Source organism: Ascidia mentula, chromosome 1 (genome assembly GCF_947561715.1).
Source record: "Ascidia mentula chromosome 1, kaAscMent1.1, whole genome shotgun sequence".
In the NCBI taxonomy this organism is placed as follows: Eukaryota; Metazoa; Chordata; class Ascidiacea; order Phlebobranchia; family Ascidiidae; genus Ascidia; species Ascidia mentula.
The window spans coordinates 13,320,274-13,338,991 of NC_138566.1; the positions used below are offsets into that span (position 1 = coordinate 13,320,274).

The following is an 18,718-nucleotide window of genomic DNA, read 5'->3' on the forward strand; positions in this document are numbered from 1 at the left end:
CAATAAGGAAGTTTTTCGCATGCCGACATTACGCCATTATGCTGCTGATTCGCTAAAAGCGGGTCGTCTTCAATGGGCGATTTGAAGGTCATCCGGCACCTTAATTTCAAATTTGTTAATTGCATGTTGTAGAGCATTAAATTTCCGTTCCCATGATATTGGTCAATATTGGCACCTATTGCAAGAACGCCGAGCAGAATTGTTTCAATAAGGAAGTTTTTCGCATGCCGACATTACGCCATTATGCTGCTGATTCGCTAAAAGCGGGTCGTCTTCAATGGGCAATTTGAAGGTCATCCGGCACCTTAATTTCAAATTTGTTAATTGCATGTTGTAGAGCATTAAATTTCCGTTCCCATGATATTGGTCAATATTGGCACCTATTGCAAGAACGCCGAGCAGAATTGTTTCAATAAGGAAGTTTTTCGCATGCCGACATTACGCCATTATGCTGCTGATTCGCTAAAAGCGGGTGGTCTTCAATGGGCGATTTGAAGGTCATCCGGCACCTTAATTTCAAATTTGTTAATTGCATGTTGTAGAGCATTAAATTTCCGTTCCCTTGATATTGGTCAATATTGGCATCTATTGCAAGAACGCCGAGCAGAATTGTTTCAATAGGGAAGTTTTTCGCATGCCGACATTACGCCATTATGCTGCTGATTCGCTAAAAGCGGGTCGTCTTCAATGGGCAATTTGAAGGTCATCCGGCACCTTAATTTCAAATTTGTTAATTGCATGTTGTAGAGCATTAAATTTCCGTTCCCTTGATATTGGTCAATATTGGCACCTATTGCAAGAACGCCGAGCAGAATTGTTTCAATAAGGAAGTTTTTCGCATGCCGACATTACGCCAATATGCTAATTCGCAAAAAGCGGGTCGTCTTCAATGGGCGATTTGAAGGTCATCCGGCACCTTAATTTCAAATTTGTTAATTGCATGTGGTAGAGCATTAAATTTCCGTTCCCTTGATATTGGTCAATATTGGCACCTATTACAAGAACGCCGAGCAGAATTCCTTGTATTAGGGTAGTTTTTCGCATGCCGCCATTATGCTGAATCGCAAAATCAGGCGATTTTTTTAATTCGCGATTTTTTTGATTGATACAGCTGCGGAAAATGTTGTTTAAATGTTTTTTGAGGTTTGAACTGCTTGCTCATCTCTGTAATTTGATTCTAATCCAAAAGAAACCAATTTTTGAGTAAATGCCTGTTGTACCTTGTAAAATGTGGCAAATTTGCAAAATCATTCTGCCAGAATGAGGGTGGTCATTCAACAGACTAGACTTCAATGGGCTTTGTTACATCTTGTTTGCCAGTGTAGATTCCCAAACCCAATTTCGTTAATTCTTTCACGTTATGTTTTCTATGTTTGGCACAACTCTCGTTATTATGTGACAAAGGCTGCGCAGTAGACGTGCGCGTGCAGACCGCATGTTTATGTTTTTCATTGCTAATTGTGTTGCCAGTTATTGTGGTACATATAATAATACTGATTCTATTTGAATAAGGTTTTAGTTGCAAAACGCGAAATAGTTTGTTGACTGCTTTGCAACAATTGAAAGTTTACTGGATTACTAATGCAACTGAAGGATGTGTTGTCACTACTGATAATTTACGGAATAAGATCGGTCGCAAAACAGTTCGGTAAGTGCGATTGAATTTGCCATAGTGTGAATTTGTCTATATATTGAATGTACAATTGTGTTTCTTTAACTAGAAACCGTTCCATTCCTGGCGCGTTGTTGTGCCGGTCGTTCCTGTATCGAATACAAGTGTCTGTTGTGTTTCGCGGGCTCGACTACCTAGAAGATTGGATGGGACGCGTTTGGGCTAAAGGCCAAAAAACTGCTGTGTAGCGTGTAGCGCCGCCGATCCGCAGAAAAAGCATGTTACATACAAGTTTCGAACTGTCATTGTTACAACCGTTTGTGACGTCACAACATGCCTGTCCTGACAAAGAAGAAGAAAAAACGGCTTGGCTGTGCATTAAAACAGTTACAAGATGATTACCTCGATGCTGAGAGGGTGATGCTCAACCGCGAAAAGGAAAAACTGCAAGAAGCGTTGCTTGCCGTAGAAGCAAGCTACACCGAGGTTATGAACCTGTGTGAAGATATGTCCGATGAGGCCACGATGCCGGGAAGTGTGTCTCGAAAAGGGATTGTGTTCGAGGCAAGAACGAATTTGACACTCGCGTCAGGCAGTGGCTGCGAGACATTTCAACACCGGTGCCGGTCTCGGAAGCTGGTAGCCGTTCACCGCCCGCAAGTAGAACGTCGAAACGATGTGAATCCACTATTCACACTGGGAGCGTAAGATCTTCTAGGAGCTCGACATACAGTATTAAGTTAAAGGAAAGTCGTGTGAAGCTAAATCTTGCTCGTTTAGCACGCAAGCAAGATGAAGAACGAAAAGAAGAGGAATTAAAACAAGCCGAGTTCACTCTTGAACGAGAACTAGAAGAAAGAAAATTGGAAGCTGAACGAGAACTAGCTAAACGAAAATTGGAAGCTGAAATCGCTGATCGCGAATCTCAACGGAAGTTAGAATTAGCAGAAGCCGAACTGAACGCATGGGAAGAAGTTGGGAGTGTTTGTTCGTTAAAATACGAACCCCGAAAAGACACAGTGTGTCCCAAGAATCCTGAAGAATTAGTGATCGAAGATCCTAAACCAAATGAAATAAAGTTCAAGGAATTCGAACGTCCTAGTCGCCAAAAGGTACCACGTGATAATATTTACTCGCCACATAATGGACATACCTCTACGACACAGTTTAGACCTCATTATACGGAGGTTGGTGAACGTTTTCTTCCAAAACCACAAATAACAAAGTTTGATGGCGACCCTATGGACTATTGGTCATTTGCAAATCGGTACAAAATTCATATTGCTAGCTGATTGGACTGTGATGATTTAAGACTTACATACTTGCTGCAACATTGCACGCCGAGTGTTAATGAAAAGCTGAGACACCATACGTCATCCTCAAGCCCTGCAGTCAGCTACGAACTTGCTTGGAAAGAATTGTACGAACGCTATGGTCAACCACATATCATCGCTCGTTGCTGCGAAAGGAAGTTGCAAGAAAGTCCGAAGATTGGACGAAACGACTCCGACGGTTTGGAAAAGTTGGCCGTCCTCCTTAAGAGATGCTGCGTATCATTGGAGGAAATCACTGGAATGTCTACCGTAGATTCCGTCGGTTTTATTGTTGCTATTGCTAGCAAGCTACCTGTGGAGATGCAATGTAAATGGGTTTCTGTATCTGTTGCATTGCAAAGAGAAACGGGTAGAGTCGCGCGTTTCGTGGATTTTGCAAATTTCGTTGTAAATCAGAGTGAGGAAGCAAACTCGATATATGGGAAAAGTCTCTTTCCTTTAGGCCCTGAAAAGAATCAAGGTATCAAACGACAAAAGGCGACGTCATACAACGCCATTTCTTCTACTGGTGCACAGAAATCGGTGCAGAACGAACAACAGTCTACACAACGAAAGAAACCGTGTCCTTGTTGTGCAAAGCCGCATGACCTCGTCGTCTGCTATGCGTTTAAACGAAAATCGCATCGTGAGCGACGACAATTTGTGCGAGCGAAAGGTTTGTGTTTCCGGTGTCTTGAAGTGGGACACATGGTTGTCGATTGTAGCAGTAAGACGGTTTGCGATGAGGAAGGTTGTGGAAGTGCATACCATAATGTGCTACTGCACAATCCGGCGAGACCTCGACCGACGGACGCATCTTCGGAGGACAAAAATGGAAATGACTCGGCGTCTTTGACGCAGGGTAGTTGCTTGAATACCGTGGACTGTCATAGTAGCAACTCATTGTCCGCTTGGTTAGACATTGTTCCTGTTCGAGTCCGCGTCGGGGACAAGGAAATTGAAACATGCTCTGTTGGACATTGGTTCGGACAAAACCTTCTGTGAGAAACGGCTGATCAACATGTTGGGGTAGAAGGCGAACCCGTTCGTATGCAGCTCGGTTCGATCAATGGTGCAAAGGAGCTGAGCACCGTGAAAATCTCCATGTCAGTACTGCCCTTGATGGGAGGAGAGGAGTTCAATTTACCGGAAGTGACGTTACTTGACGAAATCCCTGTCCCGCCTGAGCATGTCCCAAAGTTTGGAACACCTGTTCGGCCCAAGCATCTGAAGGGAGTACATTTACCGCAAATCAAAGGTGGGTCTGTCACATTACTTATTGGTACAGACAACTACTTAGTTCATCGATGTTTGGAGAGTCGGTTCTCTCCTGATCCGGAGTACCCGGACGCTGTCAAAACGCTTCTAGGTTGGTTGCTAAGAGGTTATGCTCCACAGAAAACCTCCAGGGGCTGTAGTTTTCTGTTGCAAGGAATTGAACGTTTCAATTCCTTTAATAACATCGATGACGTCATCGTGACCGATGATGGTGAAACTTACCCCATGCGAAGTGGTGATTTGGGGGATGCCGAATCCTTCCTCCAGTGGCTCCGGAGCAACAGGGAAGCAATGGAGTTTGGATTGAAGTTTTTAGCAGAAGACGTCATTGCATATGACATCATGGCCAAGCAAGTGGAACACAAAGATGGACATTACCAGTTACCGCTGTTGTGGAGAAATTCGGCAGATGTTCTTCCCAACACTTTAAAATTAGCACAGAAACGACTGTCTGGTCTTAGGAAGCGTTTGTCACGTGATGCAAGTTTAAGTCAAAAGTATGTTCAGCAGATGCAAATCCTTTTGGAAAAGGGTTATGCCGAACGGGTACCAGAAGAAGAAATTAGTACTGATGGTCGGAAGTGGTACCTTCCTCACCACCCCGTGGTAAACCCAAAGAAGCCGGATAAGCTTCGAATCGTTTTTGACTGTGCCGCAAAGTGCGACGGTAACTCTATCAACGATCAATTGATGAAAGGACCAGACTTAATGAACTCATTAGTTGGAGTGCTTCTGAGATTCCGCAAAGAAGCCGTGGCTTTGGTTGCGGACATAGAAGCCATGTTCCATCAAGTACGCGTCACGCAGCAGGATCGTGACGCCTTCAGATTCTTGTGGTGGCCAGGAGGCGACACACTGAAGGATCCTGTGCCTCACCCAATGACTGTTCATTTATTTGGCGCGAAGTCGTCCCCAAGCTGCGCCACATTCTGCCTACGTGAAACCGCACGTGAATTTGGAAAGTTTTTTGATCCTCGTGTTGCCGAGGTTGTGAGAAAAAACTTTTATGTGGACGATTGTTTATTATCAATCCCCACAGAAACAATGGGAATTAAAATGGTGGAAAATTTGAGAAGTCTACTGTCCATGGGAGGTTTCAGGCTGACAAAATGGTTGTCATCGAGTGATGCTGTGATGACCTCTGTTCCTAACGGAGAAAGGTCCAAATTAATCCAGAACATTCCGCTTGGCGGAGAGGTACAGGAACGTGTTCTGGGAATCAGCTGGCGTCTTCCGGAGGACGAGTTTGGATTTAATGTCGTCCTGCCGGACAAACCGATTACGTGACGTGGAATGCTCTCCGTGACAAACTCCCTGTTTGACCCCCTTGGACTCGTTGCACCCGTGGTCCTAGAAGCCAGATTGATCTACAGGGACGTGTGTCAACAGAAGATTGGATGGGACGATGTCGTGCCGACCACGGATCAAGCCAGGTGGCGAAAATGGCGAGAAAGCCTCTGTGACCTTTGTGAGGTAAGAATACCTCGTTTTTATCGAATGACCACCAATGCGTCCAAAGTACAGTTACATGTTTTTGCTGACGCTTCGTCAGAAGCACGAGGTTGTGCTTGTTACCTGAGGTCAGTAGATGACCGCTCGAACGTTACCGTGCTCTCTGGTGATGGGCAAATCACTGCTTTCCGGTTCGGGAAGGCAAACCATACCACGACTGGAACTGGAGGCTGCTTTGGATGCAGTAAAAATGTCACGAACAGTGAAGGAGGAACTTGATTTAGAAGACTGTCCTTGTCTGTTTTGGACTGACTCATCCATCGTGCTGCAGAGTTTGCACGCCGACAGTAAGAACTTTCCTATATTTTCGCGAAATCGAATTACACAGATTTTGAATCACTCATGTGTCCATGATTGGATGCACGTGCCAACCGACGAGAACCCGGCTGATGCAGCGTCTCGCGGTGTTACTGCCAATGCACTGTGCAGTGGAATGTGGTTAACCGGACCTGAGTTCCTGCGAAAGACACCCGACCAGTGGCCAAATCGATTTACTAAGAAACCAACTACTGCTGAGGTCTACAAAAGCTTTGACTTGGAAAGAATCAAGGCGGATGTTTTCCTCACAACGCTCGAAGAAAAAGGTACTGATCGTTTGATTGTCTATTTTTCATCACTACATCGTTTGAAGTTGACAACTGCATGGTTGCTCAGGTTTAAACGCTACTTGTACTGTAAAGCTAAAAAGAAAGAGATGACCGTGTCACACTCGCCTATATCCGTTGTCGAATTAAAAATTGTTGAGTCAGAACTCGTCAAGTTTGTGCAGCGTCAGCACTTTGCTGATTGGCTTGCATCGCTACCCACGGTAAACTGCTGCCAAAATCTGCGCTCCATAGGCTCGACCCTATATTGAAGAACGACATACTTCGTGTTGGCAGCAGACTCGACAACGCGACGTTGAGCTACGAAACAAGGCATCCGGCGATTCTGCCAAATGATTGTCGCCTAACGGAATTAATTACCCAAGAAGTGCACGCCCAAGGTGCGGGGCATGCTGGTATCAACTACACATTGAGTTTGTTGTGCCAGCGTTACTGGATAGAGAACGCCCGAGCGACTGTTCGTCGGGTTATACGCCATTGCTTGTTTTGCCGACGAAGAAACGCCAAGCCAGGACAGCAGCCGATGGCTGACCTGCCTCCGTCCAGATTGCAGGTTGACGAACCACCATTCTCACACGTCGGTGTGGACTATTTCGGACCTTTGCTGATCAGACAACGCAGATGCGAAATAAAAAGGTACGGATGTCTGTTTACGTGTATGACGACACGTGCTGTTCATTTAGAAGTTGCTGCCGACCTAACTACAGACGCCTTTTTAAATGTCTTGAGGCGATTTCTTGCACGACGTTGTCCAATATCACACATTTACTCGGATAACGGAACCAATTTCGTCGGTGCCAACCGCGTTATGAAGGAAGACGTGGAAAAATGGAACCAAAATCAGATCTGTGACTACTTGCGCCAGCGGAAGGTGAAGTGGTCGTTCAACCCACCAGGAGCAAGCCACATGGGTGGAGTGTGGGAACGGATGATCAGAACCGTCCGAAGAATTATGATGGCGATTTATCCTGAGGGAAAACTAGACGATGACGCCCTACACACGTTGCTGTTGGAGGTGGAGAACATCATAAATTCACGACCTCTAACTGAAGTTTCCCTGGAAGTTGGTGAAGACATGCCCTTGACGCCAAACCACCTATTAAGAATTAACCCATCGGTGGGATTGCCGCCGACGATGACCTACCCGAGCGATTGCTATGCCAGACGCCGATACCGCCTGGTTCAGCATGTTGCCGATGAGTTTTGGCAACGATGGCTGAGGGAGTACCCCCGGACAATCATCTCCAGACAAAAATGGCACACCAGGAGAAGTAATTTTTCCAAAGGTGATGTTGTGCTGCTCGTCGATGATTCTGCTCCACGATGTCGATGGCCTCTTGGAAAAGTCACCGAACTACTCCATGATAAACACCAGGTGGTGAGGAGCGTTGCAGTGAAGACGGCCGGCGGTTTCCTCAGGAGACCCATCACTAAGCTCTGCGTGGTGATCCCCGCGCAGGAGAATGAGACTGAGTTGTGAATCTTTGTGTCGATGTAAAATTGGTACAATGCCCAATTTTCGGGGGGAGGATGTAGATTCCCAAACCCAATTTCGTTAATTCTTTCACGTTATGTTTTCTATGTTTGGCACAACTCTCGTTATTATGTGACAAAGGCTGCGCAGTAGACGTGCGCGTGCAGACCGCATGGTTATGTTTTTCATTGCTAATTGTGTTGCCAGTTATTGTGGTATATAATAATACTGATTCTATTTGAATAAGGTTTTAGTTGCAAAACGCGAAATAGTTTGTTGACTGCTTTGCAACAATTGAAAAGTTTACTGGATTACTAATGCAACTGAAGGATGTGTTGTCACTACTGATAATTTACGGAATAAGATCGGTCGCAAAACAGTTCGGTAAGTGCGATTGAATTTGTCTATATATTGAATGTACAATTGTGTTTCTTTAACTAGAAACCGTTCCATTCCTGGCGCGTTGTTGTGCCGGTCGTTCCTGTATCGAATACAAGTGTATGTTGTGTTTCGCGGGCTCGACTACCTAGAAGATTGGATGGGACGCGTTTGGGCTAAAGGCCAAAAAACTGCTGTGTAGCGAGTAGCGCCGCCGATCCGCAGAAAAAGCACGTTACAGCCAGTAATTGCCGATTTCTATGAATGCGCATTTTTCTCTACACTAATGTGTGTTGCAATCTCATACGACCTGTGACGCAATAATAAGAGACCAAGTTTTAAGTGACAACGCAACGTGGTTTTGTCCTTTTTGTGTCCGACAACTGTGCAGCATAGTGCTACGTCATTTTCATTCTGCAAAAGGTTTTTTGTGTTGCGAGCGAGCATTTTCTGGTGAGTCTATTTGTACATATGTGTGAAACGACCGAAGTACCAAATAACCGAAATGTGTAAATTGTAACTTTGGCAAATTTAACTGCGATGACTTAGAAGTCAGTTCGCTGAACAGTATAGCTGCCCTTGTTAATGTGATTAAGTTTACACACGGTGTTGACGCTGTCTTTGTACTCACAGTGCCTCTCTTGCATTTGTACACACGTGAAGCGTGTGGTATTCAATCTTCTGTCGCCCAAAGTTATCGGTAAGTATTGTGTGTGTTCCGTCATAGTGGCGCATTGTAGTTTATGTTGCCTGTTTCGTTTAGGTGTGCGACAGTAACTGCTTGGACCGTCTTTGTGGCCCAGAGTTTCCCGGTTCCCAAATAGTTGGTGAGCCTTATGCTGTAATTATCTACGTGTGAAGTGTATTTGTTTGACACATTGCCTTCGGTGCAGAAACCGTGTTCTCAGGGTCTACGTGTCTTTTCGTCTCCTCCCGACGTCTGTATCGTCTACACTTCGAATACATTCTATCTTGCGTACGAGTGCGTACTGCACATTCGATAACAAGAATGACATCAACTGAGTGAGCGAGTTTGAGGCCCATTAAAGATACGCGTTTTAACTGCGGGAATTCCGCCTCGTGTGACGGTCCGCGCCAAGAACCGGGGCGCGTTCAACGGACGTTACATGAAAGTTTTAACTGTTTGTTGAAAGCAAGTTTCAACCTTTTGTTGAAAGCAAGTTTCAACTGTTTGTTGAAAACAAGTTTGACTATTTGGTAAAGGCAATCTTGCCAAGTTTGCCTTTCAATATGGCAGAACCAAGCGTTTCTCCACCGACACTTCCTGATGCTGTCGTTGATCGTCTTCGGCGACTCAGTGGACAATACATCATCGCTGAGTGTCTGATGAAGGATCACCGCAACTTGCAAGTGCTTGAGACTGTCTTGGTTACTTTAGAACAGCTTTTTATTGATGCGGTTGACGCCTACAAGGCGCATCCCGAGCTTGCCGATGATCTTGCAAGCGTAAAGAAAAACAAAACTGAATTTGACGACCGAGTTGCCTACTGGGTTTGTGAGGCAAACTCACAATCTTGTCGTGATTTATCTGGCCATGTAACCAGCCCAGGTGGAAGCGGTGACGATAGTCTGAAAGGCAACAACTCTTCCTGCGGACGAAGTACGTACTCTAGTTCTTCGACAAGTAGTAGAGCCCGGGTTAAAGTGACAACACAGCTCGCGCGTCTTGCTGTTTAACAGACCGCTCAAAGACAGAATCTGGCGCGACAACACGCCGAGGAAGAAAGGCGACGAGCTGAAGAAGACAGGCGACGAGTCGAAGAAGACAGGCGACGAGCCGAAGAAGACAGGCGTCGAGCCGAAGAGGAAAGGCGCCAAAGGAACGACATGGAGATGTTACAGCTGCAGCATAAACTACAGGCAGCCGAGGTGGAAGAGAGGGTTTGGGACGAGATGTCAGGAAACACGGAGTACGTGACGGTGAAGGATGGTTCTGGAGGAACGCCTACACCACCCCCGGAGCAGCCGTTTGAGGAACAGCGTCGCGTTCAGTTCACGTCACCGCCTGTCACGTCGCATCAAAGACTTGCGGACCAGCGGTATGTGGTTGATTATGTAACTCCCACTTTGTCTCCGTCGCCATATGTTCCTGATAAGAAATCCTCGTTTGACGGGCGAGATTACACGAATTCAATAAATCCGAGTGTGACCCCTAAAAATGAACCTGCCAAGCCAACAACGTGCATGAAAGTGAAATTGCAACGCTTGTGAAACACATAAATAGACCCAAACCTGAAGTGATTATTTTTGATGGCAATCCAATGGACTATTGGAGGTTTGTTCGCAATTTCGATTCTCGTATCGACGACAAGGTCGATGACGATGGAGCCAAACTATCGTACTTGGTTCAGCATTGCGAAGGAAAGGCCCGAAAGCTGATAGAATACTGCTACAGACTGAGGGAAAACGGGTACCGGCAAGCGAGGCAGTTGCTGTACGATCAATTTGGCAAGTCACACATAATTGCCCATGCATGCGTAAGGTGTGTCGTCAACGGCCCAGAATTACGGCCAAATGACGCTGCTGGTTTAAGCGAAATGGCGCAGTCGCTGCGCGATTGTCTACTTACTCTTTCAGACATTGACGAGCATTCTGAGATGAATAACTATCCAACGCTAATTGCTGTTGCAAATCGTCTTCCGTTCAAGATGCAGGAGGCTTGGAAACGACATGTTGCAAAAATAATCGAAGAGGCTGGCCGTGAACCTCTGTTCGAGCATCTCGTTGACTTCGTGGAATCTGAGAATCAGATTGCGAATTCGCTCTTTAGTCGTATGTTGGACGAGCATCGCAACGAACCCAAGAAAGCTAAAGGTAAAGCTAGTCACGTGAAGGCCTCTAGTCATGTTGTTGTAAAGGAAGAAGAGTCTAAACCTAAGGCTCGCGCTGGACCTTCCCACATTCCAGCAGTTCCTCTGTGTCCGTGCTGTTCAGGAAGGCATGGCCTTGTAGTGCGAGGAATTTAAATCCCGGTCGTACCGTGATCGTTTGCGCGTTACCCGACGCCGCAGACCATGTGACAACTGTTTTCGATTTGGACATTTTGCTACAAAGTGCAACAGCCCCAGGGCGTGCACAGTGAAGGACTGCTAAGAAGCTCATCATACATTGTTGCATCCACCGGAGAAGAGAGATGACGAATCCTCCCCTGTTATAGGAACCGCCCCGGAACGGACTGTCTGTTCGGTTGTGTCGGCAAGTGAAATGGACGGTCATGTTTCTTCTGGTCGCCAGAATGTCAATCTGGTGATGGTTGCCGTCAAGGTCAGTGCTAACGGAAGGTGCGTAAACACGTACGCTCTTCTGGATACTGGTTCTGGTGTCACTTTGTGTGACAAAAAGTTAACTGAAAGACTTGGTTTGAAAGGTGAACCGAGCACGTGACCCTGAAAACGGCTTTGCTGCTGATTGGTTTGGATGTGCCAGATACCTTTCTCATACAAGAGGTACGGAAGGGAAAACCGAAGCAGCCTATTGCATTTAGGGTTCCACTTGGATGGGCCTTAGCAGGACCTGTCTGCCAGAAATCAAACGATTGGTTTGCAGTAAACTTTACCCAAGTTGCCGATGATTCGCTACAGGATAAGCTAGAGCGAATGTGGAAGACCGACTTTCAGGATACCAACTGTACAGAGATGCCTATGTCCCGCGAAGACCGGTATGTTTTAGATAAAATGAAGAACGGTGTGAAATTCCAGTAGGGACATTATGAGTTGCCTTTGCCGCGGCGTCCGAATGCACAGCCGCTGCGCAACAACGGGGACATGGCACTAAACCGTCTGAGGTCTTTGGAACGCCGCCTGATGCGTGATGGCTTTCTGCGGGATGCTTACATCAAGACGGTCCAGGGTTACATAGCTAAACGCTATGCAGAGGAGATTCCTAATGAGAAACAGACCAAAGACGTTGTGTGGTATCTGCCACATCATCCTGTCACAAATCCGCACAAGCCAGGAAAGGTGCGGGTGTTTTTGACTGCGCCGCCAAGTATCGCGGGCAGTCGCTGAATGAAGCTCTCCTTCAGGGCCCGGACATGACCAACTCGTTGGTTGGTGTCCTTTCAAGATTTCGGATGGGACAGGTGGCCTACGTGGAAGCCATGTTCCATCAGATACGTGTACAACCGACTGATTGCGACGCACTTCGATTCCTGTGGTGGCCCGGAGGCGATATGTCGAAGAAGCCCACGGCACACCGGATGCTGGTTCACCTGTTCGGGGCAGCTTCCTCCCCCTCATGTGCAAACTTTTGCCTGAAGCAGGCTGCTGATGATTTACGAAACAAGTTTCCAAGTGAGGTCGTCGAGACCATAAAGAAGAATTTCTGCGTCGACGACTGTCTGAAGTCTGTATCAACTGAAGCAGACGCTATAAATCTTGTCCAGAGTATTTGCACACTTCTTAAGAGGAAGGGATTTCGTTTGACCAAGTGGGTTAGCAACAGCGAGCGAGTTCTCGCGTCCATTGACCAAGAGGAACGAGCAAAATCGGTGAAAGAGCTAAATCTGGATGGATCGTGGTGCGAGAGAGTTCTCGGAGTTCGGTGGAACATTTGCTCAGACGAGTTCGGATTCTGCGTTGACGTAAAGCAGCCGAAGTCCTTTACCAGAAGAGCCATCCTGTCAGTGGTGAGTTCGTTGTATGATCCTCTTGGTTTTGCAACGCCTGTGATCGTGGTGGCAAAGACGATGCTAAGAGACCTTTGCAGGAAACAACTTGGTTGGGACGACGTGCTTTCCGATGGGGATTCCGAAACGTGGAGGAAATGGTTGCAGCAACTACCAAGGTTAAAAGATGTCGTTCTACCTAGATGCGTGAAGCCAAGCAGTTTCGGTAAGGTGCGAAAAACGGAATTGCACCATTTCGCAGATGCGTCATCTACAGCTTATGGTGCGGTGACATACCTGAGGCTGGTGGATGAGCGAGGACGCATTCACTGTTCGTTTCTGATGGGTAAAGCACGTGTTGCCCCGCTGAAGACGTGTTCGATTCCCCGCCTGGAATTGACGGCCGCCGTTGTTTCAGTCAAGTTGGATCAACTTGCAAGGAAGGAATTGGATCTGGTCGGATGCCAATCTGTGTTCTGGACAGACTCGACTGCCGTTCTTCAAAGCATTCGCAACTGCAACAAGCGCTTTCCGGTGTTCGTAGCAAACCGCTTGGCCAAAATTGAAGAGGCATCTCATCCAAATCAGTGGAGGCATGTAAGCACAAAGGTAAACCCTGCTGTGACGAAGCGTGCCGTGGGGTTGGTGTGAACAAATTTCTAAGATCTAGCCGATGGCTCAGTGGACCCCAGTTTCTTTGGTTAAGAGAAGATACATGGCCCTCTTCCCCCGACCTGTCCAACGTGCCGATCGAGTTTCTTCAAATAAAGAATGAAGCTCAAACTGTTTGTCTCGTCGCCAACGAGTCTCCCACTGATCGACTTATCGCCAAGTACTCGACCTGGCATCGGATAAAAAAGGCTGTCGTATGGATGCTCCGATACAAGTCGATGTTGCTAGCCAATGGGTTTCCGTCGAAGTACAGGGTGACCACTGGTCAAGTGACTGTCGTCGAACTCAAAGCTGCTGAGCTTGCAATCGTGAAGTACGTGCAGGGGCGCAGTTTCCCAGACGTCATTACTACAGTGTCAAAGGCAAAGGACGGAACTGTTCGTTTGCCAAAGAAGAAGAGAGCTTTGGGAAAGCTCAACCCAATTCTTGTTGATGGAATTGTAAGGGTTGGCGGAAGGCTGGAGCGTGCATTAATCGACTTCGACGTGAAACATCCGATCATCCTTCCGTACGACCATCGAGTTACAGACCTGGTGATAATGCAGCAGCATGATGAGGTTGGTCATGCTGGAATGGGACACCTGGTCGTCCCTTAGATATATTCGCTACGAAGTTTGATTTTGAGACTAATACAACAGATTTCGTCAGTTTTCTGAAGCTGGTAGCAAGTCTACGGAGGACTGGGACTATGGCGCAGATCCTTCGCGAACAACATTGTGGAAACACAAAGGCTGTAAGATTTTCTCGTGGACTTGCTCCCCACTTAATTCAATAAATTGTTAAATATGGCGTCACACTACTTTTGTTGTTTGTTCCCAGCTGACAACGTGGCAGAAGTGTGTTTTGAAGGTGTGCTAAGTCTCGTTTCCGATTCTTTTTTATTTAGGCTGTAATTGGTAGGCTGAAAAACAGTGTTTAAACCGTTTTCCAACACGAATTGAATAAATGCTTTCTTTAAGGAACACTTTGACTTGGAAACGAGTAAAGACTGCAATAATCAGTCACAGCCGCGGCCAACAGGTTTAGCCAGCCTCGATTAGTGGCCCGTTGCATCGTTTAAACACTGAGACATATTTTGCTTGTCTCTTCGACTGCAAAGTGATTGAATGTTACGAAGCTGCTGTGAAAAAAAATATATATGGCCGACAATAATGTAACACTACCCGATGCTATAAAGCTGCTGCAGAACAGGTTTCCAAACTGGGGTCCGCAACGACTGCACGGGGTCCGTAAAGATATATTAAAAAAACAACTAGTACGTTTCATACAGGGCGTAATCAGCATTCACAGCAATAATTTATAACTTGAGTGGTTTCATAAGCTGTACAATACGTATAACGGACATTTGCACTTTCAAGTGGTTCTAATACTATCTTTGTATCTTACGATTTCAAATTTGTTCACAATTGTGTTTTTTTCTACGCGTCTATGACGTAGGAATTCACACTTATTACCGGTGACATACTCTAATAAGGTGAAGGTCGTATTTTCTGTTTTGTGGAGTGAAGATACAGGTGATAGTGTGATTACACCAAACTAAATTGAGTGCCGAGTCCAGACTATGCGTAGACATGGACTGAAGAGTTTGTCTGGCGCAATAAAAAGCTCCGTAAATAAACATTATTTGTTGCTGTTGATATTGTTTTGTAATATTTTCCACTGATTACGAGAAGATTAGGGGGTACGAGAAATATCATGTTCTCGAAATGGGGTCCGCGGCCAAAAAGTTTGGGAAACCCTGCACTACGTGACTTCCTGCCCCACGTCGATCTGGATTTTAGGAATATGATGGACTTGTGCGAAGAGATGTCGGACAGCGACATTTTTCCTGAAAGCACTGTTTATAAAGGTAACTGAAGGGCAGGAGTTTGACGAAAGATTTAAACAATGAATCCGAATCCTTTCCTATCTCCCAAAGGGAAAGATCCTGAAACTTTAGATTTACGTTCTGTTCACTCTTCAGTTGGATCTACATCGAGTTCTCTGCGAAGTGAAATACATCGCAGTAGAGTTTAGGTAAAAATTGCTCGTCTGGTTCACCAGCAAAAGGTTGAGAACCTACAAAGGGCAGTTGATGAAGCTGAAGAAAAGCGACTGGCTGCTGAAGAGCAGGCCGAAAAGAGGCGACGCGCTGTCGTCGAAAAAGCACGTCAGTCATTGGATGAGGAGAAACGTCAACTGGATTTGGCGTAAGTGGAAACGGAAGCTTGGGAAGAAGAGTCTCTGTGTGGCTCCTATGCCAGGTTAGAACGACAGGCTTATAGTTACGGTAGAGTATCGTACGTTCCTTCGGAACCTATCTGTGAACTACTTCCTGACCCCCCCTTTAGTGAAACGTCGAAGTTTAATGTACCTTCAGTTTCGTGTGAAAAAGTCCCTGTCTATAATCCCCTATGTTGTCACCCTTTACCTACTACCCGAGAACCGTACCGTAGCAAAAGCGCGAACGTGAAGTCTAGACTCATTGGTTATGAAAACCCAGAGGAGGAGCGTTACTTACCTAGACCTGTCATTAAAAAGTTTGACGGTGATCTACTGAATTATTGATCGTTTAAAAATGTACTGATCTTCTGGCATAAACATACTGTATTTTACGACGTTTCGTCTGCCATGCGGCGAGAATGTTTGGTGCCTCTGCCTCTAGCACGTGAGTTGACAAGCGGTGTCAACGTTCCCCTTTTTTCCTTTGTGCCCCTGTGTGTTTCAGTGTGATTCAATTGTTGCGTTATACCTGATGAAGTCTCGCCGCATGGCAGACGAAACGTCGTAAAATACAGAACGTTTATGCCAGAAGATCAGTACATTTTTAATTGCAATATGCCTGGCAGCAACAGGAATTTCATATTGATGGTTTGTTTGTCAATTCGACATGTATATTGCAAAAAGAGCTCCAAATGACGATATGCGTCTGCTGTTCGTGCAACAGCATTGTAAAGATCATGTTCGCGAAAGGATGGGTTTAATTGCAATATGCCTGGCAGCAACAGGAATTTCATATTGATCGTTTGTTTGTCAATTCGACATGTATATTGCAAAAAGAGCTCCAAATGACGATATGCGTCTGCTGTTCGTGCAACAACATTGTAAAAATCATGTTCGCGAAAGGATGGGTTTAATTGCAATATGCCTGGCAGCAACAGGAATTTCATATTGATCGTTTGTTTGTCAATTCGACATGTATATTGCAAAAAGAGCTCCAAATGACGATATGCGTCTGCTGTTCGTGCAACAACATTGTAAAAATCATGTTCGCGAAAGGATGGGGCGATTTAACTCTAAGGAGCCAAAAAAGGGTACAAGCAGACATTACACCAGGTGTTTGGTCTTCATAGCACATCGGTGTGAGCAACATTTAAAGGGCACCCCTGACGTTAAGGAACGTGACCCAGATGGTCTAATGAGACTGTTTGTTTTAATGGACAAGTGCTGCACATCTCTGCATGAAATCAAGTTTGCTTCTAGCGTTGATTCAATGGACGTAATGCTGAACATTGTTAAAAAGCTCCCCTTGAACCTGCAGGATAGCTGGATTATAAAGGCCTCAGAAATTAAGAAACAAACAGGCCGCCGAGCAGATTTTGTTTCGCTGTCCAAGTTCTTGAGTGAAAAGAGTCAACATGCGAACTCGATTTTTATGGAAAAGCCTTGCACTTGACCAAGTCAAGCCATTGCCGGACGAAGGTCAGTGCACACAACGCAACAGTCACCCCATCTACAATAAGCTGTGAGCTATGCTCGCTGGCTCACGAACTTGAGTTTTGTCCTAAGTTTAAAGGGATATCATATGCTGAACGACGTGCATTTGTACGCACCAAGGAACTGTGTTTCAAGTGTCTAAGACGGCTGGGAACTGCAAGAGTTCGTCGAGCGCAGTGATACATCCACATAATCTTAAAAATTTTTCCACAGAAGACAGAAACGTACTAAGAATGAAGAAGGACAATGTTCAATTAATTAATGATCATTTCCAGCTTCCCTTGCCTTTGCGTCATGACTATCAGATTCTTCCAGAAAATCTGAAGATGGCTAGTAAACGCCTCGAGTGCTTAAAGCGTCGTCTTGCAAAGGATGAAGACATGCGCATAAGGTATGCAGACCAAGTACAGGCGACCATCGACAAAGGGTTTGCGGAAAAGGTACTGGCCACTGAGTTGGTCGCCAACTGTCGCACTTAGTATGTTCCGCATCATGGAGTCGTCAATATTCACAAACCAGGTAAGCTGCGTATTGTTTTCGATTGTGCAGCTGAGTACCGTGGCATGTCGCTTAATCAAGTTCTAATGCAAGGGCCCGACCTTGTTAACAGCCTTGTAAGTATACTCTTACGTTTTCGTAAGGGACAAATTGCCGTGGTTGTTGATATCGAGGCGATGTTTCATCAAATGCGTGTTGCCCCTCGTGATCGGGCAGTCTACGTTTCCTTTGGTGGCCCGGAGGAGATTTTTCGAGAGAACCGGAGTCCTATAGAATAAAGGTGCACCTTTTCGGAGTAACCTCATCACCAAGTTGCACCGCCTTCTGCTTGCGGGAAACTGCTAAGAACTTCGGTAGTGATTTTGAACCTGTAGTTGCATCCACCGTCGAATGTAACTTTTATGTTGAAGATTGTTTGGCTTCAGTTTCTAGTGTGAAGGATGGACTTTCATTGGTTACAGCCCTGTGGCGCGGCCAATAGGTTTAGCCAGCCACGATTAGTGGCCCGTTACAAAGACCTTGTATACTTGGTTACAGAATGGTAATGAAAATCCACCCAAAGCCGAGGGTTTATGGGACTCCTTTTGTGGATAGGTTACCCTTGAGGCTAAACTACAAAAAAAACAAGCTGCAGTGGAGAGGAAACTAATTTGCTTCCCAATTAAACTGAGCCCCATGGCTATCGTGACCAACAAACAAATCCAGCGTCCCCCTGCCCATACTTTCGCATTCCACATATTTTTATTGCTGAAATACTTTGGGAAAAAATAAACCAATGAATGGATGAATTAAAGGAATTTAAGTTGAGCGTAGCGGGATCGTGCGTCTTTTGCCTCGGAAACGGTTTTGAATCTTACTGTAATGTCCGTTGAACGCGCCCCGATTCTTGGCGCGGACCGTCACACGAGGCGGAATTCCCGCAGTTAAAACGCGTATCTTTAATGGGCCTCAAACACATTAGTGTGGTAGACATTTAAACCACCTCACGGACAGGCGAAACGGGACTTCCCCGTTTCATGCGTGGCTACTCAACATTAGTTTTCACGAAGACTT

General features: G+C 45.8%; 3 protein-coding genes and 1 pseudogene across 3 annotated transcripts; all 4 read left to right on the forward strand.

Moving 5' to 3' along the window:
• Window positions 1-3,975: 3,975 nt before the first annotated feature.
• LOC145887693 (uncharacterized) lies at window positions 3,976-5,490 on the forward strand. The gene has a single exon (XM_082978876.1). It carries the CDS (start codon window positions 3,976-3,978, stop codon window positions 5,488-5,490), a length of 1,515 nt encoding a protein of 504 aa, XP_082835002.1.
• A 301-nt stretch (window positions 5,491-5,791) lies between these two features.
• On the forward strand, window positions 5,792-7,800 carry LOC145887702 (uncharacterized). Its single transcript, XM_082978888.1, has 2 exons — window positions 5,792-6,474; window positions 6,555-7,800. The coding sequence occupies exons 1-2, from the start codon at window positions 5,792-5,794 to the stop codon at window positions 7,798-7,800; spliced, it is 1,929 nt and encodes a 642-aa protein (XP_082835014.1).
• A 1,623-nt stretch (window positions 7,801-9,423) lies between these two features.
• Window positions 9,424-11,286, forward strand: LOC145887710 (uncharacterized; annotated as a pseudogene).
• A 111-nt stretch (window positions 11,287-11,397) lies between these two features.
• Window positions 11,398-14,067, forward strand: LOC145887717 (uncharacterized). Its single transcript, XM_082978912.1, has 4 exons — window positions 11,398-11,560; window positions 11,620-11,851; window positions 12,148-13,440; window positions 13,482-14,067. Exons 1-4 carry the CDS (start codon window positions 11,398-11,400, stop codon window positions 14,065-14,067), a joined length of 2,274 nt encoding a protein of 757 aa, XP_082835038.1.
• Window positions 14,068-18,718: the final 4,651 nt, after the last annotated feature.